The sequence below is a fragment of the Teleopsis dalmanni genome, chromosome 2, assembly GCF_002237135.1.
Source record: "Teleopsis dalmanni isolate 2A chromosome 2, ASM223713v2, whole genome shotgun sequence".
Taxonomy (NCBI): Eukaryota; Metazoa; Arthropoda; class Insecta; order Diptera; family Diopsidae; genus Teleopsis; species Teleopsis dalmanni.
The window spans coordinates 190,572,408-190,598,831 of record NC_051847.1 but is presented as its reverse complement, the minus strand read 5'-3'; the positions used below and the strand labels follow the sequence as shown (position 1 = coordinate 190,598,831).

Sequence of the window (26,424 nt, the reverse complement as noted above, 5' to 3'; positions counted from 1 at the left end):
ATTCAATTAAGTTTTAATATAATAAGTACATTTATTTATAGTGTAATAAAAGTTTCGCTTTCATGAGCTTACTCGATAATCATATGAAGTGTCATAGTAAACACAAGCCCTACTCATGCACTGAAGTATGTATTCCATTTTTATCATGTAAGATTAAATATAATAAGAGATTATATATTTTATAGTGTAATAAAAGTTTTACTGCTAAGCAAGGACTCAAGGTTCATATGCAGCGACATACAGGTGAAAAGCCATTTTCATGCACTGAGGTATATATTAAAATTATTTATATTTAAGCTTAAGTATAATACGTAATTATATTTTTTATAGTGTAATAAAAGTTTTGCGTCTAAACAGAGACTTAAGATTCATATGCAGCGACATGCAGACCAGAAGCCACACGTTTGCAATGAATGTGGGAAGTGTTATCTACAGGAAATTGAGCTACGTTATCACAGAAAAACTCATTTACACCCATTTGCCTGTGATCAGTGTGAAGAAAAATTTAAAACTAATAAGAAGTAAATAATTATTTATATTTATAAAAAATAAATTTATTAATAACTTAACTTTGCAGACTTGAACAACATATTAAAACTCATTCATCTGAAAACAAACAGAAAAATGAACCCCAGGGACATAAATTCAAGTGCAAAGATTGCGAAGCGATATATTCGACAGAGGATGAGTTGAAAATTCATCATAACACGGGAATTCATTTAGGTAGAGTATTTTCAATATGTGCAAAATATTTATGATTTAAGAATTTCATTATAATATGATTAATTATTTATTTAAATAATAGATATTTTTCAGGTTAGAAATCTTTATTTAAGTTATTAATTGTTTTCCATAAGTTTTTCACTAAAACGTGAAGTTACGGTTTTAAGATTTAACCGCCATATTTTTGAATTAATTTAAGTATAAATATACAGCATTTATTACTGCACATATATCGAATTAACTCTCATAATGTAAGCGTAAACTAAATATCAATTCAAATTATATTTAATAAATAAAAAACTGAGTTTTTCAAACTTTATAATAGGTTTTATATCTATATATTTTATAACATAAATCTTTTGAATTATTTTAAATAATTTTTTTCTGTATAAAATTTTTACAATTTAAAGATTTGGAAAAACGTCGTAGAGACGATGCGAGTTATGACAAGAAATTTAAGCCATGTTCCAATAAAAATCCAATGGAAAACATTACAAGACCTAAAAGAAAAATTAAATTACCCGTAAAATATCGTGAAGAAAATTCTTCTATTGTTCAAGAATTTATAAAGGATGAAGTATGTGAAATAAGCACAGAGCAAATATTATTAGAAAACGAAGAATATAATTCTATGACACTAGAAAATCAGAGTATAAAAACCGAGCCGGACACCACTGTTCCCGATACTCCAGCTAGTGCATTCAAAAGTGGCGTTGCAGAATTAGAATATATAAAATCAGAAACTAATGAAGCAAATACATAGAACTTATTATTAGAAAATGGAAAAAACACCAAAAACTTTTTTCGAGTATTTAAGAAATGTCTTTGCAGATAATCGATCAGTCGGCGGTGACATTGCTGTATAAAAAAACTAAAAGAAAGGAATGATATATCAACAAAGCTGAAAAGTATTGTTCCTTCAAAGAATCAACAGCTAGAAAGGAAACATGGTTTTACCATTATAAACGATTTTTCTAATAATAAAAAGTATTGCTAATTGCAAATTATTTTAAAATAAAAAGTAATATTCAAAAATTTTATATGGAATAATTGAGTTTAGCAGTATATGTTAGTTAATATGTATGTTTCTTAGTTAATTTTGTTTATAATTATAATAAATAATGGATTATAATTATGTTATTTTAGAAGTATGTTAAATTTGCTGATATTAAGTAATTTGAAAAGTTGTGGAAAATTGTGACTATGATTATTCAAGACGCTTGCGAGAATATGCAAAATCATTGTTTAGAAATCTGTTACAATATAATTCCAAAATTCACCTTTCATATTATTAGTTGTAACGATAACTACGTTAAGTTTTTATTTTGAAACATACTATACTAAACACTTACAATTTTAAAAAAAAATTAATAAATTTAGCTTAAGTATTTAAGTGTAATTTTAATTGAAAATATTACTACAACCTAAATAAAATCATACATTGTGACCGAAAAGTTTCCGGAAATTTTAAATAAAACGCAAAATTCTTAATCTTCATCAATATTTATTTTATCTCCTTCAAAATATGCTCCATTAGAAGCGATACACAAATGCCAACGTTTCTTCCAATCATCAAAACATTTTTTATAGGTGCTTTCCGGTATGGCTTTGAGTTCCCTCTGCGAATTCTGTTTTACGTCTTCTATGGATTCAAAATGCGTTCCTCTGAGTGGTAATTTGAGTTTGGGAAACAGGAAAAAAGTCACACGGTGCAAGATCAGGTGAATACGGTGGCTGTTCGATGGTATTTTATTGAATGTTTGGCCTTAAAATCGTTGATAATGTTGGCTCGGTGCGAGGGAGCATTATCGTCATGAAAAATCCATGAATTATCCTTCCACAATTGAGGCCGTTTACGGCGGATATTTTCACGCAAACGTCTTAAAACAGTCAAATAATAGTCTTTATTGACTGTTTGTCCTTCAGGGACGAATTCATGATGCACCACACCACGAATATCGAAGAAAACAATCAGCATTGCCTTGATTTTCGAGCGACTTTGGCGTGGTTTTTTCGGTTTCGGCTCGTCTTTTCCTCTCCATTCCGATGATTGTTGGCTTGTTTGCATGTCGTACTCGTAGACCCATGTCTCGTCACCCGTTATGATGCGTTCCATGAAAGTTGGATCGGAATTGGCACGATCAAGCATGTCTAACGAGACCTGTCCACGATGGTGTTTTTGGAACAAATTGAGGTGAATCGGAAAAAGCCGAGCGTTGACACGTCGCATACACAAATTGTCCACCAAAATCAAACGAGCCATCTCACGACCGATGCCTAGCTCTCGTGCTATCTCTCTAACACTCACATGAGGATTTTTGAACACGATTTCCTTTGCCTTTTCAATGTTTTCGTCGGTGGTAGAGGTCGAAGGTCGTCCAGAACGCGGCATGTCTTCGACGGTCGTACGACAGTCCTGAAAGGCTTTGTACCACTCATAAACTTGAGTTTTCGATAAAACTGATTCCCCATAAGCCTTTTGTAGCATTCGCAACGATTCTGCACACGAAATTTCGTTCGAAACACAAAATTTGATGCAAACTCTTTGTTCAATATTTTTTTCCATTGTTTTTTTCGCAACGCACTACTGAGGTGAACTGGTTTCAACAGCTGCCGTAAACGAACTGTCTGAAAGATCGCGCTCATTTTTGGCATAGTAATTAAGGACAGTGCTGCCAAACTACATAAACTTAAAATATCGAAAAATATACAGCGCGCGAATTTTAAATGAGAATTTTCCGAAGAAATAAACAGAGAGTTTTCTTACGAAAATTTATTTGTTGAAACATTTTTTCCACATGTATCGAAATCTTCTCTGTCATACATAATCGTTATCATAATCTTTATCGTAATTACATACATATATAATATATATATGTATATATATATATATGCCGGACTGTATGTCAATTTTTTGTTTTACATTATTTAAAGTAATATAAAAATAACATAAAGTCCACTAAAAAACAAATACAATTACAAATATTATTTTGTTATATAACAATTATATTGTATTATAATATAAAATATAATTTTTATATTTCAATTTATGATATAGGAATATAGAAGACATATATAATAATATAAAGTAATTAATAAATGTTATTTAATTTATAAATACAAAAGTTAATTTTTTGACTTAAATTTATTGTTTTAAAATAGTTTTGAATTATTTAATTAAATCAAATAAGCAGATTATTTTTGTGTATTAGATCTGACCACATTAGCCTAAATAAAGATAATAAAATAAATAAGTCTCTGAACAGGTTAATTGATTGATGATCATTGCAATCAATAACACTATCGCTTTACTGAATGAAATCAATGAAAAATATATATTTTAAAAGATACTACTACTACTTCCTAAAAGACATTTGTCTTGCCGTTTAAGTGTTAGAAATAATAATACTTATCAAAATACTTAAGTTTTTGTTTTTTAAGTGACACTATTCAAAGGAACTTGAGCATTGTAAGTTTGTGTAGCTTTGGCTACTTGTGGAAAAAAACGATTAGTTATCACTTCTAATTTAACAGACATGAATTCTAAACCTGGCACTTGCAGTCCGCACAAATTATATTCATTTGTTCCCAGGGAAACATTGGGCAATAACGAACTTTTTCCAACACAAAAAAAGTCACAAATTGTATACCGACTATAAACTAATTAAAAAATTCGAATATTTCCTAAGACCATTGATGATGAGTACTTGGTAATACGCGAAAGAGCGTCAGCCAAATTTCAACAAATTAACTAAAATTTATGTTGTCTTTTCATTTTTATTCGAACCCTTCTAAGAAAAAAACATTTAAAGGATTGGTGGAGGAGCTAATGCTTCGGATTGGTAAACTACGATTGCTTGACGTCGTAATGACAATATAACTAAATTCATTGAACGTCGCTAAGAATGAGAAATCCGCTACGGTTGAATAAATGTATAAAATAAATCTTCTCCGTGTGTATATAAATTTATCTCGTTGCGTAAATTGCAACTCTGAAGTTTGTTTTTTTTTTGTTTGCACTTTTGACACATTTTAAAAAAGTAACAAATATTAGTTGTACTACATAAGAAGTTTTCGAATTTGTTCGTGTTTTCATTTACATAAATATAAATTGCAAATAATATCATCAATAAGTTATTTGGTTTCTCAGTATAATCTCGAGTAAATAATGTACTGAATAAAATCCAATAATAAACTGCCTCAACTTTTTGTTAACCCCATGTCTAATACATAAAACTAGTTATATTACAAATTAAAATTTTCACTTTCGAAATATGAATATATAATTTAAAGTATGATTATTTTAATAATAATAAGAAATTTCACCGTTGAAAATGATTGACTTTCCTTGTTGCTAAAACTAAATGGTATTCGTTCCATTTAAACACTCGCATGAATAAATTGAAAAGTTGACCAGGACAGCTAAAATAAAAAAAAAATGAGTCACGACGTTTTAAAAACCATTTCCATTAAAGACGAAGGAGGCCCAAACATTGATTTTTCATTAACGGATAATGATATAGTGAAATCGGAGGACAAAATTTCTAATATAAATGATAGGGTCCATTTGGATGCTGACGGTACAAAAGAAACAGTTGAGGATCGTACTGAAAAACACAAATGCGACAATTGCTCTAAGTCATTTAAAGTATTTGGTGTAAGTACTGTAATTGTTATTTAAATCAGTTTTTATTTAGGTCTTATACTTTGCTTATACTTTACAGATGCTTAAAAAACATTTAGCTGTGTGCTATTTGAATAGTAGTTATCACTCTCGAAAAGCAGAAATGATAAAAAACATACAGAAAATCGAAGAGGATGCGGTTAAACTGGAGCAGGAGAATATATGCTTTTGTTGCGGTGAAAGTTATGATACATTTCATGTAAGTTTGTCATAATCTGATAATTTCATAAATGTATATAATTAGGATTATTTAATATTCACCAAAGTTAGAATAAAATTATGATTTTGATCTTGCCTTTTGTATAAAAAACTCTTTTTTCAATTGCAAATACAATTAAATATTTTTGTATATATACTCGTTCAAAATGTCCACAGTTAAAATGTTCTATTAACACAAAATTATGAACTTTCTTGGTCTATGTCTGTTAATCACAAAGTAGTTTCTAAATACATATAACGTATTATTTAGACAGTTTTTATGGTCTTTTCAAAATATTTAAAATTATATTGTGGTAGCTCTTGGTAGCTCTTGTAATTTTGTTTATACTCTAATTCATACTTTGTCTTCTTTACAAATTGGTATAGTAAGAACAATTAATCTTAATTTCCATTGCCTTCTCCAGCCATATCATTTGAACATGTACGAATAGTTCATAAAACAAGAAAATTATATCTAAATATGTAAAAAATTTAAGCTTTCTTTTTTATGAATTTATTTATTTTTAATAAAATAATGACTATTATTGATACATTAGCAAATTACTGAAAATATTAATAATATATAATTAATAAAAGATATTTTTTTTGGTTTAACTTATTATATATATATAAAAATACGTCTAACTATTAAAAATATTAGTTAAGTATCGCTTCATAAAATATTTATTGATTATCACAAAATTCTTATAGAGTAGGTCTGTTCCACGAGCTACTCATAGTAAAACTCAATTTGCTTGTGGAATGCACTTGTGTATACACAATGTTACTCAAAGTTACTAGAAGTAGCTCGTGGAACAGACCTTATATATGAAACAATATTTTATTTTACTAATGAAATTGTTTTTAACTCATATTGTTCTTGTGAAGCGTGGAAAAATAAATTGCTTTGATTGCCCAAAATCCTTTAAAACTCAACTGAGTTACGAACGACATATTTTCATAATTCATTCGGAATTCGATGAATTTCCTTGTTCTATTTGTAATGCAAAATTACGGACAGCTACCCTATTGAAGTTACACGAAAAGCAACACGCAAGTCTTGGAAGATTGTGGGCTTGCAAAATATGCGGCAGAGACTTCACGCGCAGTTTCCATTTAAAACGTCATCAAAAGTACACATCGTGTGCAGGAAGCTTAAAAAAAACCATCACTTGTAAAGTGTGTAATAAAGTGTTCTCTGGTGTAGATAGTTTGCGAAAACACTTAAAACGGCATTTTGCCACACAACTGGCAAAAATTAAAGAATTTATGTGCCCTATTTGTAAAAATAGTTTTCCCAGTTTGTCGATTTTAAAGTAAGTTATAATGTAATAAGTTATAAATGATTTATACATTTAAAAAGTCTATTGAAATTACTTTTTAATATTTTGCAGAAAGCATAAACGTAGACATAAAGAAAAACGTTTTATTTGTGACTTTTGTGGCAAGAAATTTCTGTCAGGGTGTCAATTGAAAGACCATCGCCATTCTCACACTGGCGAAACCCCTTATATATGCACTGAAGTAAATATATCAATTATTTTTGTTTAATATTATATAACAGGCATTCATTTTTATAGTGCAATCAAAGTTTTACTACCAAATATGCACTCAATAATCACATGAAGCGGCACACTGGAGAAAAACCCTACACATGCACTGAAGTATACTTTAATTGTAATATTTTAAAATTATATATAATTTTAATAATATATGTTTTATAGTGTAATAAAAGTTTTGCGGTTAAGCTGAATCTTAATAGACATATAAAGCGGCATACTGGAAAAAACCTCTATTCGTGCACTGAAGTAAATATTTGAATTATTTCATTGAAGAATAACATTATATTAAGATACTATTTTAGTGTAATAAAAATTATTCCGTTAAAGGCGAACTTAAAATTCATATGAGGAGACATACAGGTGAAAAGCCATTTACGTGCACTGAAGTAAATATTCCAATTATATTTGTTTAAAATTATATATAATAAAATATGTATACATATTTCTATAGTGCGAACAAGGTTTTACTCGTAAAGGAGCACTCAATGTTCATATGAAGCGACATAGTGGGGAAAAGCCACACGTTTGTTCCGAATGTGGAAAACGTTTTATGCTAGCATATCAGCTACGTTCCCACAGTAAAATGCATGTACGTCCTTTTGCTTGCGCTCAGTGTGAAGAGACATTTACAACTAATAAGAAGTAATTCTATTTACATTGAAAAAATAAATGTATTAATGGTTTGGTTTTACAGGCTTGAGCAACATATCAGAATTCATTTGTCTGAAAGCAAGTTGGCGAATGAGGCTCGAGAACAAAGATTCAAATGCACAGAATGCAAAGCAATTTATGCAACAGAAGAAGAACTTAAAACACATTGTGATACAGAAGTTCATATACGTAAGTTATTTTTAATACACAATAGAATTTTGTTGTGTTGTTGTATAAAAAATGTGTTATTTAGAAATATAGAAACACAGTTGTTATGTTTAGTATTTTCAAGCATTTGATCGCTTGTTATATCTAGTATTAGTTAAATTAGAAGTCTACTGTATATGAAGTATATGAAGTTTGAGAATATTAAGAACAGAATGAAACAAGTTCAAGAAGATTAGGTTGCCCAGCAGGTATTTACGTCGTCATTATGTTGTAAAATTATTGTAGTTTTGTTGTGTAGTAATGTGCTAATGTGCTAACGCTGCTTGCAAATTCACAATGGTTATAGATAGTTAGAGCTTTATAGATTGTAGATTTGTATGAGAGAAAAAATCATAAAATTTGAATTTTATTTAAACTTTTGGCTAAATTTGAAAATCAAGAATTATTTTACTCAGACACATCATGTCTACAAATAAATCTACAAAATTTGATCCACTGTTACAGAAATAAACAAAATAGTTTATTTAACAAATATTGTGAAAGAATATGTCAGGTAGTTGGAAACGTAAGGATATGTGTCAGAAGGAGTCACATTATTTAATCCGTCATCTGCATCGGTGATAAAGTTAAATCTGACACATATATTATCATATTCTTATAAATGTTAACTGCAGGTGTTGTATTTATTCACAAACTGAGTTTCCATAATTTTTCTTTTTTCTTATCGTTATGTAGATATATCACAAATAGTTCTTAAATATTTAAATATATTTTATAAATGATTGTTTTTTAAATGTAATGCACGTTTTTATATAAATATCAGATAAATACACCAAAAACAGCTCCAAAAATGTGAAAGAAAAACAAAGAAACTGTACGCTTTGTAACAAAGAATTTAATACAGTGAAAGCTTTGAACTCTCACCTACTTAAAATACATAGAGAGCATCCACAGAATTTCCTCAGTGCTAAATGTACCCAAAACTTAAAACCAAATAATGTCGCCACGTCATCAGAAAAAAATTACAGAGGTGATAATTCCAACGAAAACCCTATTGAAAATGTTACTCCAACTGATAACAATGTCTTACTATCACTAAAATATGAAGAACTTTCGTCAATAGGAAATGGAGTTATTAAACAAGAATGTATAGTAGATGAAAGAACTGAAACAACTACAGAAAAATTATTATTCAATAACGAAAAGAAAAGTGAAAGGATACAGCCGACACATATGAGTAATAATGAACAAATATCCATCAATAATGAAGTTATTATACAACAATTTATAAAACAAGAAGTACCCGATGCACCTGCAGAGAATTTACTATTAGAAAGCGAAATGTACAATAATATGACAATAGAAAATGAAACTATAAAAACTGAAACAGGATCTGCTGTTACTGAAACTCCAAACGGTACAATTATAAACGATCGAATACCTCTCGAATATGGCGGAGTTTCACAAAAAGTAATAGAAGATGAAGAAACTGAAACAGTTACTGAGCAATTAATTATGGAAAACGAATCAACTGTGTTCAAGTAAGTGATACATAGATAAAAAAAAGAAAATAAATATCATAATTTAAATTTTTACAGTGTTCATAAAAGTAAAAACACAAATGAGCCATATATCAATTGCGACTCTTTTAAAAAGAAATTGCTGAAATTGGGTGTACAGAATGACCTTAATCGTTCTTACAACAGTGAAAACCCATACTCCTGTGCTAAAGTGAATATAATAATTACTGTTGTAAAAATAAACATAATAAGTGTATATTTATATTATTTTATTCTAGTGTAATAAAAGTTTCTCTCTCAAAAGGTCACTGAATTATCATATAAGGTATCATTGTGGTAAAAAACTTAATACGTGCACTGAAGTATATAATTTAATAAATTTTATTTAAATTTAAATAATATAAGTAAAAATATTTTTAATAGTGTAACAAAATTTTTGCTTCTAAGAAAGGACTCAATATTCATATGAGACAACATACTGGCGAAAGACCTTACAAATGCACTGAGGTATATATTTTAATTATTTTCAATTTAACAATCATTATAAGAAGTCTATATTTCTAATAGTGTAATAAAGGTTTTACTGTTAAGAGCTCACTTATTCTTCATATGAACCAGCATACTGGTGAAAAACCATGCATATGTACTGAAGTATATATTTCAATTGTTTTATATAATATTAAAAATAATAATTACATAACTTTTTAACTTTTTAAGTGTAATCAACATTTTTCTACAATGAGCTCACTCAGAATTCATATGAGGCGACATACTGGTGAAAAACCCTACAAATGCACTGAAGTACATATTATAATTATTTTATATTAGATTAAAAATAATAAGTATTTAATTTTGAAGTGTAATCGACATTTTTCTATAATGAGCTCACTCAAAAGTCATATGAGGCGACATACAGGTGAAAAGCCTTACACATGCCCTCAAGTATAGTTTTCAATTATTTTGATTTAATATATAACATAAGTAAATATTGGTTTTAGTGTGAAAAAAGTTTTGCTGTTAAAAAAGATCTTAATCGTCATATAAAAGGACATACTGGTGAAAAACCTTACACATGCACTGAAGTAAATATTGCAACTATTATTATATATAATTTCTATATGTAATGAGTATATATTTTTAACAGTGTAAACAATGTTTTGCTCGTAAGGAAACACTGAAACGACATATGAGACGACATACTGGTGAAAAACCATACACATGCACTGAAGTAAATATTTTTGTTGTTTGTAATAAAGTTTTGATCCCAAGCATAAATTTTTATAGTGTAGCAAAGGTTTTTCCGCTAAGAACTCGCTTAATCTTCACATGAGGCAACATACTGGTGAAAAGCCATACACATGCACTAAGGTATACAGTTCCATTAATTTTATTTAAAATTAAATACAATAAATATATATAATTTTATTAGTGTGAAGAATGTTTTCTTCGTAAAGATCGACTCAATATTCATATGAGGGAACATACAGGTGAAAAGCCATTTTCATGCACTGAAGTATATATTACAATTATTCTCATTTAAGATTAAATACATTAAGAGATTCTATTTTTTATAGTGTAATAAAAGTTTTACTGCAAAGCAGAGACTAAAGATTCATATGCAGCGACATACTGGTGTAAAGCCTCACGTTTGCAACGAATGTAGAAAGTGTTTTCTACGAGCTATTGATCTTCGTTATCATAGTAAAACTCACGTGCGTTTATTTACCAATGATCAGACCGAGCCGGACACCACTGTTCCCGAAACTCCAGTTAGTGCATTCAAAAGTAACATTGCAGAATTAGAATTTATAAAAGCAGAAATAAATGAAACAAATACATAGAACTTATTATTAGAAAATGGAAAAAAAAACACCAAAAACTTTTTTCGAGTATTTGAGAAGTGTCTTTGTGATAATCGATCAGTCGGCGGTGACATTGCTGTATAAAAGCAACAAAAAAGTAACTAAAACATTCTATTAATCAATTATTGTTAAACTACGATTATACAAGTAGAATGGAATAACATCTAAACGAAGTCGAAAAGTACGGTTCCTTCAAAGAATCAACAGCTAGAAAGAAAATATGAAACCATTCCGAACTATGTTTCTAATAATGAAAAGTGTGAACACTGCAAATTATTTTTAAATAAATAGTAATATTTAAAAATTTTCTCTGGTATAAATCAGTTTAACAAAATAAATTGGTTACTATGTATGTTTCTCAGTTAATTTTCATGGATTATGATTCTGTAATTTAAGAAGTATATTAAGTTTATAATATGTTTAAGTTTAGTATTTAAGAAGTATGATATTAAGTAATTTGAAAAGTTGTGGAAAATTGTGACTATGAAACGTTGATATTGTTATGAATGTGCATAATGATTGTTTAGAAATATGTTAAAATATAATTCTATAATTCACCTTTCATATTATTAGTTGTAACGATGATTGTGTTGAGGTTTTATTTTAAAACATACTAAACTAAAAACTTTTAAAATTGTTTAAAACAAAATAAAGTCAAATTTTAGTTTTTAAGGTTTAATTTTAATAAAATAAATAACTACAACCTACTAAATAAAATCATATATACTCGTTTTCATAATCTTAATCGCGATTAAAAAGATAATATATGTATGTATTTACTCTTTTGCCGAATTGTAGGTAGCCATTTATTTTATACTATTTAAAGTACTTCTTCACTATGCAAAGAGCTCGGTGACAAATAAGTTCTCCGGTGTTCTAGTCGAGAAGGGAAGTAGTAATGAAGTTGGTGTCGCAGGCCATAAGATAATGGTCAAGAGTAAAAAGGACTTGTCAATATTGGGCTCCGAGTTATCCAAATGTTTTTGTGAAAAGTTTTGTTAAACAATTAAGATTACACAAAAGTTGCTGTGAAGTACTTAAAAAGCATCCCTAAACTCGCTCTACTGAAAACTACCTTAAAAATTCTTGCCATGTTGCTTGCAAGTTTTTCTCCATAGTGTTTCCATAGAGATCTTCTTATTTCGGTGCTCCTGCTATGCTCCTGCCCACAATTATCATCGAAGATGTTAATCTGAAACAGGTTAGAAGCTGTATTAAAGCAGCTCTCTCAAACGGAACCTATGAATTCAAATGCGTTAATGGCAACACAATACCTATTCCCACAAAAAGTAAGGAAAACTTCTATTAAATGATCAATGGTCTTAGAAAACAATTTATTACTATCCATACTAAGTGTTGAATAGAAATTTTTCCTGCTATAATGAATAACATTCCTTCTTTGTACGATAAAGATGACTTAAAGGCAGTGTTAGCTATAGATTTGTTTCAATTTTTTTTACTCGAATAGTAAAATTCCAGAGACATCCTCTTTAAACATATTTATTAAGTTTAAGCTAGAAGTTAATAACTCAATCCGCATCAATTGATTTAGTTGCAAAACAATTATAATTATGTACATCCCTATACATTTTCTAATTGGAATATATATTTTAATATGCAATTATATACATATAATATATGTTAGTATTTATTGTATATATTAATATATTTAATTATTATTTACATATTTTCAAGAACCGACAATAAATTTGGCAAAAAAATAATATCGTAAAAAATGAAAATAAAATATTCAAAGGATTGAATGAGTTTATGTTACGATAGCGGTAATCTGGATATCGACGGCTATTCTATATCATGATTTACAAAAATACAAAAATTTTTAAATTCTTTGAGTGCAATTTAATGCACGTATTAAAAAAATCTTTCTCTGTGTAAATACGAACTTACACACATCGCTGCTTAAATTGCAACTCTAATGTTAAGAACCAATTTTGAATTTTTTTTGCTTACATTTTTTGACACATCTGAAGTAACAAATACTATTAGTTGGACTAATATAAGGAATTATTGCATTTATCTTTAACTATATAAAATATAAGTCTACATAGTTCTAATTAATAAAACACTTGATTATCTTATTTGTACATCAGTGCAAAGGCATTCAGACGCACTGAAGTAAATTTTTCAATTATATTTTTATAAGATATACAATATAATATGCAGACCTATTTTTTTCAGTGTGAACAAGGTCTTACTCATAAAGGAGCGCATAATATATATATAAGACGAAATAGTGGGGAAAACCACACGTTTGTTCCGAATGTGGAAAACGTTTTATGCTAGCATATCAGCTACGTTCCCACAGTAAAATGCATGTACGTCCTTTCGCTTGTGCTCAGTGTGAAGAGACATTCACAACTAATAAGAAGTAATTCTATTTACATTGATAAAATAAATTTATTAATAGTTTGGTTTGGTTTTACAGGCTTGAACAACATGTCAGAATTCATTTGTCTGAAAGCAAGTGGGAAAATGAGGCTCGAGAACAAAGATTCAAATGCACAGAATGCAAAGCGGTTTATGCAACAGAAGAAGAACTTAAAACACATTATGATACAGAAGTCCATATACGTAAGTTATTTTTAATATACAATAGAATATTGTTGTATAAAAAATGTGTTATTTAGAAACACAGAAACACAGTTGTTATATATATATATATGTTTAGTATTTTCAAGCATTTGATCACTTGTTATATCGAGTATTAGTTAAATTAGAAGTCTACTGTATATGAAGTATATGAAGTTTGAGAATATTAAGAACAGAATGATACGAGTTCAAGAAGATTAAGTTTAAGGCAAAATTCAAAAATTTTTATTCGCTCTTGATACCATCCGAAATCGGTGGCAAGGCCTGGGTTTGTCGATAACATTTCTAGATATTTATTTAAAAGTAAACATTCAACAACAGTTTAATATGGAGCTGTTAGGTTAGGCTAGGTTTGGTCAGTAATGGCTCTTATAAGAGTGGTTTTACCGACTTTGCTGAAGTCGGAGTGCATTTGTTTTGCAGGATTTTATTAGATTACTTCAGGGTTCCTCACGTCGTCATTATAGTGTAAAATTATTGTAGTTTTGTTGTGTTGTAATGTGCTAATGTGCTAACGCTGCTTGTAAATTCACAAGGGTTACACATAGTTAGAGGTTTATAGATTGTAGATTTGTATGAGTGAAAAAATCATAAAATTTTAATTTTATTTAAACTTTTGGCTAAATTTGAAAATCAAGAATTATTTTACTCAGACAGATCATGTCTACAAATAAATCTACAAAATTTGATCCACTGTTACAGAAATGAACAAAATAGTTTATTTAACAAATATTGTGAAAGAATATGTCAGGTAGTTGGAAACGTAAGGATATGTGTCAGAAGGAGTCACATTATTTAATCCGTCATCTGCATCGGTGATAAAGTTAAATCTGACACATATATTATCATATTCTTATAGATGTTAAATGTAGGTGTTGCATATATTCAAAAACAGAGTTTCCATAATTTTTCTTTTTTCTTACCTTTATGTAGATATATCACAAATAGTTCTTAAATATTAAAATAAATTTAACAAATGATTGTTTTTTAAATGTAATGCACGTTTTTATATAAATATCAGATAAATACACCAAAAACAGCTCCAAAAATGTGAAAGAAAAACAAAGAAACTGTACGCTTTGTAACAAAGAATTTAATTCAGTGAAAGCTTTAAATTCTCACCTACTTAAGATACATAGAGAGCATCCACAGAATTTCCTCAGTGCTAAATGTACCCAAAATTTAAAACCAAATAATGTCGCCACGTCATCAGAAAAAAATTACAGAAGTGATAATTCCAACGAAAACCCTACTGAAAATATTACTCCAACTGATAACAATGTCTTGTTACCACTAAAATATGAAGAACTTGCGTCAATGGTAAATGGAGTTATTAAACAAGAATGTATAGTAGATGAAAGAACTGAAACAACCACAGAAAAATTATTATTCAATAACGAAAAGAAAAGTGAAAGGATACAGCCAACACATATGAGTAATAATGAACAAATATCCATCAATAATGAAGTTATTATGCAACAATTTATAAAACAAGAAGTACCCGATGCATCTGCAGAAAATTTACTATTAGAAAGCGAAATGTACAATAATATGACAATAGAAAATGAAACTATAAAAACTGAAACAGGATCTGCTGTTACTGAAACTCCAAACGGTACAATTATAAACGATCGAATACCTCTCGAATATGGCGGAGTTTCACAAAAAGTAATAGAAGATGAAGAAACTGAAACAGTTACTGAGCAATTAATTATGGAAAACGAATCAACTGTGTTCAAGTAAGTGATACATAGATAAAAAAAAGAAAATAAATATCATAATTTAAATTTTTACAGTGTTCATAAAAGTAAAAACACAAATGAGCCATATATCAATTGCGACTCTTTTAAAAAGAAATTGCTGAAATTGGGTGTACAGAATGACCTTAATCGTTCTTACAACAGTGAAAACCCATACTCCTGTGCTAAAGTGAATATAATAATTACTGTTGTAAAAATAAACATAATAAGTGTATATTTTTATTATTTTATTCTAGTGCAATAAAAGTTTCTCTCTCAAAAGGTCACTGAATTATCATATAAGGTATCATTGTGGTAAAAAACTTAATACGTGCACTGAAGTATATAATTTAATAAATTTTATTTAAATTTAAATAATATAAGTAAAAATATTTTTAATAGTGTAACAAAATTTTTGCTTCTAAGAAAGGACTCAATATTCATATGAGACAACATACTGGCGAAAGACCTTACAAATGCACTGAGGTATATATTTTAATTATTTTCAATTTAACAATCAATATAAGAAGTCTATATTTCTAATAGTGTAATAAAGGTTTTACTGTTAAGAGCTCACTTATTCTTCATATGAACCAGCATACTGGTGAAAAACCATGCATATGTACTGAAGTATACATTGTGACCGAAAAGTTTTCGGAAATTCTCATTTAAAATTCGCGCGCTGTATATTTTTCGATATTTTAAGTTTTATGTAGTTTGGCAGCACTTCCTTTTATATGCAAAAATGAGCGCGTCTGTCAGACAGTTCGTACGGCAGCTTTTTGAACCAGTCACCTCAGTAGTGCGTTGCGCAAAAACAATGGAAAAAAATATTGATCAAAGAGTTTGCATCAAATTTTGTGTTTCGAACGAATTTTCGTGTGCAGAATCGTTGCGAATGCTACAAAAGGCTTATGGGGAATCAGTTTTATCGAAAACTCAAGTTTATGAGTGGTACAAAGCCTTTCAGGACTGTCGTACGACCGTCGAAGACATGCCGCGTTCTGGACGACCTTCGACCTCTACCACCGACGAAAACATTGAAAAGGCAAAGGAAATCGTGTTCAAAAATCCTCATGTGAGTGTTAGAGAGATAGCACGAGAGCTAGGCATCGGTCGTGAGATGGCTCGTTTGATTTTGGTGGACAATTTGTGTATGCGACGTGTCAACGCTCGGCTTTTTCCGATTCACCTCAATTTGTTCCAAAAACACCATCGTGGACAGGTCTCGTTAGACATGCTTGATCGTGCCAATTCCGATCCAACTTTCATGGAACGCATCATAACGGGTGACGAGACATGGGTCTACGAGTACGACATGCAAACAAGCCAACAATCATCGGAATGGAGAGGAAAAGACGAGCCGAAACCGAAAAAACCACGCCAAAGTCGCTCGAAAATCAAGGCAATGCTGATTGTTTTCTTCGATATTCGTGGTGTGGTGCATCATGAATTCGTCCCTGAAGGACAAACAGTCAATAAAGCCTATTATTTGACTGTTTTAAGACGTTTGCGTGAAAATATCCGCCGTAAACGGCCTCAATTGTGGAAGGATAATTCATGGATTTTTCATGACGATAATGCTCCCTCGCACCGAGCCAACATTATCAACGATTTTAAGGCCAAACATTCAATAAATACCATCGAACAGCCCCCGTATTCACCTGATCTTGCACCGTGTGACTTTTTCCTGTTTCCCAAACTCAAATTACCACTCAGAGGAACGCGTTTTGAATCCATAGAAGACGTAAAACAGAATTCGCAGAGGAAACTCAAAGCCATACCGGAAAGCGCCTATAAAAAATGTTTTGATGATTGGAAGAAACGTTGGCATTTGTGTATCGCTTCTAATGGAGCATATTTTGAAGGAGATAAAATAAATATTGATGAAGGTTAAGAATTTTGCGTTTTATTTAAAATTTCCGGAAACTTTTCGGTCACAATGTATATTTCAATTATTTTATATAATATTAAAAATAATAATTATATAACTTTTAAACTTTTTAAGTGTAATCAACATTTTTCTACAATGAGCTCACTCAGGATTCATATGAGGCGACATACTGGTGAAAAACCCTACAAATGCACTGAAGTATAATATTATACTTATTTTCATTTATGATTCAACATAACAAATATATATTTTTAACAGTGTAATCAAAGTTTTTCTATTATGAGTACACTCAGGATTCATATGAGGCGACATACTGGTGAAAAACCCTACAAATGCACTGAAGTACATATTATAATTATTTTATATTAGATTAAAAATAATAAGTATTTAATTTTGAAGTGTAATCGACATTTTTCTATAATGAGCTCACTCAAAAGTCATATGAGGCGACATACTGGTGAAAAGCCCTATTCATGCACTGAAGTATAATATTGTAATTATTTTCATTTAAGATTGAATATAATAAATATATATTTATAATAGTGTAATCAAAGTTTTCCAATTAAGAGTTCACTCAATGTTCATATGATGCGACATAAAGGCCAAGAACCATTCCCATGCACTCAAGTATATTTTTCAATTATTTTCAAATAAAATTAAATATAATAATTAGATCTATTTTTAATAGTGTAACAAAAGTTTTGCTGTTAAGCAAGGACTCAAGCTTCATATGAGACATCATACTGGCGAAAAACCCTACAAATGCACTCAAGTATATATTTGAATTATTTTTAATTTAAGACTCAATATAAGAAGTCTATATTTTTATTAGTGTTATAAAAGTTTTTCTATGAAGTGTTCACTCAATATTCATATGAGGCATCATACTGGCGAAAAGCCCTACTCGTGCACTCAAGTATATATTTTATTTATTTTATATAAAATTAAAAATAATAATTATATAATTTTTAAGTGTAATCAAAGTTTTTCTACAATGAGCTCACTCAAATGTCATATGAGGCGACATACCGGTGAAAAGCCCTACTCGTGCACTGAAGTAAATGTTTTAATTATTTTATATATAAGTTTAAATAAAAATATATTCATATTTAATAGTGTAATATAAGTTTCTCTTACACGACCACATTCTATCGTCATATGAAGCAACACACTGGTCAAAAACTCTACCCATGCACTGAAGTATATGTTTAAATTATTTTATTTAATATCATGTATAAGAACTAAATTTTTTATAGTGTAATAAAGCTTATTCTAAGGACAAACTTAAGATTCATATAATGCAGCATAGAGGTGAAAAACCATTCACATGCACTGAAGTATACATTTTAAACGTATTCAATTAAATTTTAATATAATAAGTACATTTATTTATAGTGTAATAAAAGTTTCGCTTTCATGAGCTTACTCGATAATCATATGAAGTGTCATAGTAAACACAAGCCCTACTCATGCACTGAAGTATGTATTCCATTTTTTATCATGTAAGATTAAATATAATAAGAGATTATATATTTTATAGTGTAATAAAAGTTTTACTGCTAAGCAAGGACTCAAGGTTCATATGCAGCGACATACAGGTGAAAAGCCATTTTCATGCACTGAGGTATTTAAATTATTCATATTTAAGCTTAAGTATAATACGTGATTATATTTTTTTTAGTGTAATAAAAGTTTTGCGTCTAAGCAAGGACTCGATATTCATATGATGAAACATACAGGTGAAAAGCTATTTTCATGCACTGAAGTATATTAAAATTATTCATATTTAAGCTTAAGTATAATACGTGATTATATTTTTTATAGTGTAATAAAAGTTTTGCGTCTAATCAGAGACTAAAGATTCATATGCAGCGACATACAGGTGAAAAGCCATTTTCATGCACTGAAGTATATATTAAAATTATTTATATTTAAGCTTAAGTATAATACGTGATTATATTTTTTATAGTGTAATAAAAGTTTTGCGTCTAAGCAGAGACTAAAGATTCATATGCAGCGACATGCAGACCAGAAGCCACACGTTTGCAATGAATGTGGGAAGTGTTTTCTACAGGAAATTGAGCTACGTTATCACAGAAAAACTCATTTACACCCATTTGCCTGTGATCAGTGTGAAGAAAAATTTAAAACCAATAAGAAGTAAATAATTATTTATATTTATAAAAAATAAATTTATTAATAGCTTAACTTTGCAGACTTGAACAACATATTAAAACTCATTCATCTGAAAACAAACAGAAAAATGAACCCCAGGGACATAAATTCAAGTGCCAAGATTGCGAAGCGATATATTCGACAGAGGATGAGTTGAAAATTCATCATAACACGGGAATTCATTTAGGTAGAGTATTTTCAATATGTGCAAAATATTTATGATTTAAGAATTTAATTATAATATGATTAATTATTTATTTAAATAATAGATATTTTTCAGGTTAGAAATCTTTATTTAAATTGTTAATTGTTTTCCATAAGTTTTTCACTAAAACGTGAAGTTAAGGTTTTAAGATTTAACCGCCATAATTTTGAATTAATTTAAGTATAAATATACAGCATTTATTACTGCACATATATCGAATTAACTCTCATAATGTAAGCGTAAACTAAATATCAATTCAAATAATATTTAATAAATAAAAAACTGAGTTTTTCAAACTTTATAATAGGTTTTATATCTATATATTTTATAACATAAATCTTTTGAATTATTTTAAATAATTTTTTTCTATATAAAATTTTTACAATTTAAAGATTTGGAAAAACGTCGTAGAGACGAAGCGAGTTATGACAAGAAATTTAAGCCATGTTCCGATAAAAATTCAATGGAAAATAGTACAAGACATAAAAGAAAAATTAAATTACCCGTAAAATATCGTGAAGAAAATTCTTCTATTGTTCAAGAATTTATAAAGGATGAAGTATGTGAAATAAGCACAGAGCAAATAATTTTAGAAAACGAAGAATACAATTCTATGACACTAGAAAATCAGAGTATAAAAACCGAGCCGGACACCACTGTTCCCGATACTCCAGCTAGTGCATTCAAAAGTGGCGTTGCAGAATTAGAATATATAAAATCAGAAATTAATGAAGCAAATACATAGAACTTATTATTAGAAAATGGAAAAAACACCAAAAACTTTTTTCGAGTATTTAAGAAATGTCTTTGCAGATAATCGATCAGTCGGCGGTGACATTGCTGTATAAAAAAACTAAAAGAAAGGAATGATATATCAACAAAGCTGAAAAGTATGGAAACATGGTTTTACCATCATAAACGATTTTTCTAATAATAAAAAGTATGAAGATTACAAATTATTTTTAAATAAAAAGTAATATCCGAAAATTTACTTTGGAATTAAGTTTAACAGTATATATTAGTTGATATATATTTTGTTAGTTAATTTTAATGGATTATAATTATGAAATTTTAGAAGTATGTTAAATTTGCTGATATTAAGTTATTTGTGGAAAATTGTGACTATGATTAGGAGAATGCTGATTATTGTGATTATTCAAGACGCTTGCGAGATACACAAAATCATCGTTTAGAAATCTGTTACAATATAATTCCAAAATTCATCTCTCATATTATTAGTTGTAACGATGATTATGTCGAGGTTTTATTTTGAAACATACTTAACTTAAAACTTTTACAAGTTTTAATTTTGTACAATTAACAAATGTACAATTGTTAATATAAATAAATAAATTAAATATTAGTATTTAAGATTTAATTTTATTCAAACATATAACTACAACCTACTAAATAAAATCATGCAGTGAAGGAATAAACATAGAATTTTCTTACGAAAATTTATTTTTAAACATTTTTGTCACATGTATCGATATCTTCTCTGTCATACATAATCGTTATCATAATTGTGATTACATAAATAATATATATATATATTATTTATTTTTTTTGCCGGACTTATGGCCACGAGAATTAAAAAAAACGTAAAATTCTAATTTTTAATAATTTTCTTTATTAACGCCTTCAAAGTACTCTCCTCCTGCGGCAATACATGCATGTCAACGCTTGATCCAATTTTCCATACAAGTTTTATATGCCGCCGAAGGTATGGCCTTTAGTTCACGTAGCGAATTCTCTTTTATGGCTTTTATGGTCTAAAAACGCGTTCCTCGCAATGGCAATTTGAGTAGGCGGAAGAGGAAAATGTCACACGGGGCCATATCTGGAGAGTACGGTGCTTGTTTGATGATATTGGTGCAGTTTTTGGCCAAAAGCTACGACACATCCAACGATGTGTGAGCCGGTGCGTTATCATGGTGTGACATCCATGAGTTTTTCTTCCATAAATCTGGCCTCTTATTGCAAATAGTCTCACGCAAACGACGCATAATGGCCAAATAATCTTCGTTATTGACCGTCCGGAAGGAATTTATAGTGGACCACACCACGAATATCGAAGAAAACAGTCAGCATGACCTTAATTTTGGACCGACTTTGGCGTTCTCTTTTCGGTTTCGGCTCACCTTTGAAGCACCATTCGGTCGATTGTTGTTTGGTGGACATGTCAAATTCATAGACAGACTCATCACCAGTTATGATGCGTTCGATGAATGTGGAGTCTCTATATGCGTTGGAAATCATTTCTTTGGTCACATCACAACGATGCTTTTTTTTGAATGAAATTCAGCTTTTTTGGCACCAGCCAAGAAGCGACGCGTTTCAAACCCAAAACATCAGTTAAAATGTGTTCGGCCAATTCATATGAGATGCTCAACAACACTGCAATCTCTCTAATCGGTTCACAACGATTTTTCAACATGATCTGCTTCGCCGATTCAATGTTTTCTACAGTAACAAATGTTATTGGGTGGCCAGGGATCTCATCATGGTCCAAGCTTGTACGACCGTCAATTATGGCAAAGATGAAGAAATGTCTTTAACAGTCATTCTCAGAAATTCATTCACAAAGACAATAGAATATTCTATTGTAACTCAAAAATATGATTTTATGTATATAAAAAGGTATTCAAATGTACTCCATAACGTCGTAACTCGAAAAAGATCGTGTATATATACACATTTTTATTACTATATTTTTAAGATACGGCGGATACATTTAATTAATAAAAATTAATTAATAAAAAAAACATCAAGTTTTGTTGGAACATTATTGCACATAAATAGGCTTCGTGTAAACATGAGTTTCTCTGACTGCTTTAATTGCATCCCTGTCGTGCAAGATCAAGAAATTTTTCTTTTCTTACAGATGTCAATGATAAGGAAAAGACAACAAATGTTTGGTAGATGATCGTGTTAAAAATGTTAAATTTTGTATTGACAATAAATTATATTCGTTTTGTTAATAAAATAGTTATTTGATATGTTTTAAAATTATTTTTCTCTCGACTAATAATATATGTTTTAAAAGTGATTCAGATATTTGTTTTTGCTTCGTATGTAAATAGGTAATTGCAAATGAAGCAATATAAAAATATGAAAATGATTTGTTTGGAGATATTTGAATATTTTTATTATGAAATAAATTGTTTTATAGTAAACACTATTCGCAAATTGTGACTCGGGCAAATTACAACAAGAGACACAAAATCACCTGAGTTTTAGCTTTCATCAAGCCGTTTTTTTTATGAAAAATTGATATTTATTTATCATCAATTATTTTACGTAAAGTTAAATTGACCTGACCCTTGAAATTATTTACGAAAACTGACAGGCTTACCAACACTACGTTATCGAATCTCAGAATGGTCACAGGCTCCTCGGGAAGGTATGCAGATCTGAGGTCAGTTATTGCTTAGTCTGATGAAGTGATAAACAATAATCTAGTCAAAGCGTAGAGTGGGATTATGAAGAAACGGCGCAGTTAATAGAGAGTAAAAGTGCTCAAGTTTACTGACTCAACTAGCCTCAACATAATAAGATCTAAATCGAGATTGACAATATACATTTTATTTTATCACTCATTTTTCGTTAGTATATGCACTATAAGAGATACTCAGTGTTTCTATTAAAAATTAAATGGACAAAGACTAAGGAAATGGCTTAACAATTTTAAACGCTATAATATTAAATAAAAGCGAAAGTTAAGGTTATTCTGGCTGGCGGTAAGCCACACAAAGATCCAATGGTTGTTAGTGATACCAGATAAAGCGAAATCTCTATGTAGGTTTACTATAAGCAAAAATAGGTTGTTAATGTTATTTTTTAAATCCAAGACCTGCTTAGAGCTCCATTCCTAACACGTTCTCTCATTTTTCGAATTCTGAATACCCCAAGAATTTTAAGATTGTTCGTTATAACGTATAACATAAATTTAAGTGTTTTCATATATGAGTCAAAATATCAAATCCTTCCCAAATGCTATGAATAATTAAATATATTAAAAATTAACATTAATAGAATATACAAATTTAGAAGAATAGCGCTGGAATTGTTATCAGTTCCGAAGCTAACCTAAGCTTAACTATTCGGTATCAACTTTAACTTACACTTTTTTTTTTAAATAATTAAACTACATACTTGTAAATTAACTTACGAAATTTTTTTTGCTTCAAATTTAGGGTTTGTATCACTTGCACACTAATGCATTTTCAATACAAATAATGACGATTTTGCCAGTTGCACCATCCCTACAAATATATTTGAACACAGCAATGAGTAACTATCCGCAGGTAAAACAAAAGAAAATGAGTCACTACGTTCTACAAACCATTTCGATTAGAGGCGAAAGTGGTCCTATAACAGATATTATTAATTTTAAGCTAGCTGACAATAGTACAAACAATTCTGAACTTCAATCTAATGAACAGGTTCCCGAAGCATTACCTCCAAGTGCTGAGGAAAATCAAAATTATCGTTCTCAGAAACATATGTGTAATAAATGTTATAAGCCATTTAGTCAGTTTAATGTAAGTTTTAACATTTTTATTATTTTAAAAATAATTCTATATTTGTTTTAATTTAAATAGGAGCTTAAAAATCATTTGGCTTTTTGTCACTTTGAAGGCGGTTACCATTTACGAAAAGCAGAAATGTTGAAAAATATTGAGAAAATTGAGAAAGATGCAACTAATATGGAGACCAATGATATATGCTTTTGTTGTGGAGAAAGTTATGATACATTTCATGTAGGTATTTAAGTATTTTGCTAATATTAATAAAAAAAATGTATTTTCTTTTTTAAATGTATATCCACAACCTTTTAAAAAATTAAATATAAACATTTTTATAAGGTAATAGACTTAACGAACATAATATTCATTGATAGTATCAATGAAAATATTAATATAATTCACATACTCAAGTTGTTTATTAGTGATAAAAACTGCGTGAGAATTTCATGACAATATATTTTTTAAAAAAACAATAATACGACGATATTAGTAATTTTAAATTAATATTGTAATTTTTATATTTAGTTTCTTCTACATATATTGTATATAGTGTATAGTGTACAATATTTGCATTTGTTTCCAGCTAGAAATCTCAAAGAAACATTCTTTCAATTTATCTAATTTGAATAATTTATTTAAATCTCAAAACCTTATTTGGTGAAACCATAAAACTGATATCTCAATAATGATCACTATATACCAAGTATTCCTGTTTTTTACAGTTAAATAAAATTTACCATAAGGATTATATTTTGATTATAATGCTAATTAATTCATTAATTCTAATTAAATTCATTAATTCTAATTAAATTCATTAATTCTAATTTAATAAGGCCATACTGGAATCAGTTGCAACATTTCAAGTTTTACGACCCGCTTAGACCGAAGGCGCTTCTACTCGCACAAAGTATATTTCTAAAATATATATGTACAGATTTTAAATGAATTAACTAAACTTTAACATTTTGTAAACCAATTATGAGTTTACAACAGTAAAGAATATTTTGTAAAGTATCTTTTTCTTTTTGATGTAGATATTTAAATATAATTAATTATCTACACATTATATCTGACATTTTTATAATTACTATTAATTATTTATCATATAATCATACATAACATCAATATAACGTGATAATTTTATTAATATATCTGTAATGTAAATGCGACTTTTACATTATTTACTACATTAATTTTTCAAAAAATATATTCTTGATTTATATATCAGTTTAAAAAAAGATATTAGAATTAATTTGAGTTATAAAAAAGTAATAAATTTATTAAATGAGCCTATCAGATCGTTTAACTAATATTCACATTTTAAAAGTAGTGTTCAATCTCTTATACGTTCTCAAATAAACGGAATAGAAGTTAAGTATTATCATAAAATTCTTATACAAAAAAATAATTATCAATTATTAGACAAACAATTTTAAAATGTTCACATTTTTTAAATCTTGTCTTGTTTTTTTTTAGTTGGGTCAAATAAATTGCGATCATTGCCCAAAATCTTTTAAAACACAAATGAGTTACGAACGACATGTTTTCATAACACATTCGGAATTTGATCAATTTCCTTGTTCTATATGTAATGCAAAATTGCGGACAGGTCACCTATTGAAGCTGCACGAAAAACAGCACAAAACTCGTGGAAGGCTTTTCGCTTGTAAAGTATGTGGTAAAGATTTTGGACGTATAGACCACTTGAAACGGCATCAAAAATATACAGCCTGCTCAGCGAGTGCTAATGACACCATTAGTTGTAAGGTGTGTAATAAAGATTTTTCCCGTCTTGATAATTTGCGAAAGCACTTAAAGCATCACCTGTGTATACAACTAACAAAAAGAGAGAAATTTATGTGCCCCATTTGTAAGAATTGTTTTTACAGTTTATGGAATTTGAA

General features: G+C 29.0%; 4 protein-coding genes across 10 annotated transcripts; all 4 read left to right on the top strand.

The window, feature by feature from the left end:
• The first annotated feature begins 39 nt into the window (after positions 1–39).
• Positions 40–1,512, top strand: LOC119677508 (zinc finger protein 782-like). Its single transcript, XM_038088883.1, has 5 exons — positions 40–125; positions 186–269; positions 331–521; positions 578–723; positions 1,134–1,512. The coding sequence occupies exons 1-5, from the start codon at positions 63–65 to the stop codon at positions 1,484–1,486; spliced, it is 837 nt and encodes a 278-aa protein (XP_037944811.1). The 5' UTR covers positions 40–62; the 3' UTR covers positions 1,487–1,512.
• Positions 1,513–4,997: 3,485 nt separating this feature from the next.
• LOC119677505 (zinc finger protein 658B-like) lies at positions 4,998–20,991 on the top strand. 7 transcript variants are annotated; one of them, XM_038088875.1, is made up of 31 exons: positions 4,999–5,380; positions 5,448–5,606; positions 6,494–6,921; positions 7,000–7,129; positions 7,186–7,269; positions 7,330–7,413; positions 7,470–7,553; positions 7,619–7,809; positions 7,862–8,007; positions 8,810–9,527; positions 9,585–9,717; positions 9,785–9,868; positions 9,930–10,013; positions 10,074–10,157; positions 10,224–10,307; positions 17,726–17,809; positions 17,870–17,953; positions 18,011–18,094; positions 18,155–18,238; positions 18,300–18,383; positions 18,444–18,527; positions 18,585–18,668; positions 18,728–18,811; positions 18,868–18,948; positions 19,007–19,090; positions 19,152–19,235; positions 19,293–19,376; positions 19,436–19,519; positions 19,581–19,771; positions 19,828–19,973; positions 20,384–20,989. In XM_038088875.1, exons 1-31 carry the CDS (start codon positions 5,162–5,164, stop codon positions 20,734–20,736), a joined length of 4,491 nt encoding a protein of 1,496 aa, XP_037944803.1. In that variant the 5' UTR covers positions 4,999–5,161; the 3' UTR covers positions 20,737–20,989. The 7 variants fall into 7 exon arrangements, with proteins under 7 accessions (XP_037944808.1, XP_037944809.1, XP_037944803.1 ...); XM_038088876.1 differs by lacking the exon at positions 17,870–17,953; XM_038088877.1 differs by lacking the exon at positions 19,436–19,519.
• On the top strand, positions 13,360–16,347 carry LOC119677507 (protein suppressor of hairy wing-like). The gene is made up of 8 exons (XM_038088882.1): positions 13,360–13,504; positions 13,568–13,757; positions 13,815–13,960; positions 15,000–15,717; positions 15,775–15,907; positions 15,975–16,021; positions 16,120–16,203; positions 16,264–16,347. The coding sequence occupies exons 2-7, from the start codon at positions 13,666–13,668 to the stop codon at positions 16,163–16,165; spliced, it is 1,182 nt and encodes a 393-aa protein (XP_037944810.1). The 5' UTR covers positions 13,360–13,504; positions 13,568–13,665; the 3' UTR covers positions 16,166–16,203; positions 16,264–16,347.
• Positions 20,992–23,048: 2,057 nt separating the features above from the next.
• Positions 23,049–26,419, top strand: LOC119676422 (protein suppressor of hairy wing-like; the record flags this gene model as incomplete). Its single annotated transcript, XM_038087662.1, has 4 exons — positions 23,049–23,074; positions 24,188–24,535; positions 24,596–24,754; positions 25,997–26,419. Coding segments are annotated over exons 2-4 (888 nt in total), but the record flags the coding sequence as incomplete, so codon positions are not given.
• Between the last annotated feature and the right edge of the window lie 5 nt (positions 26,420–26,424).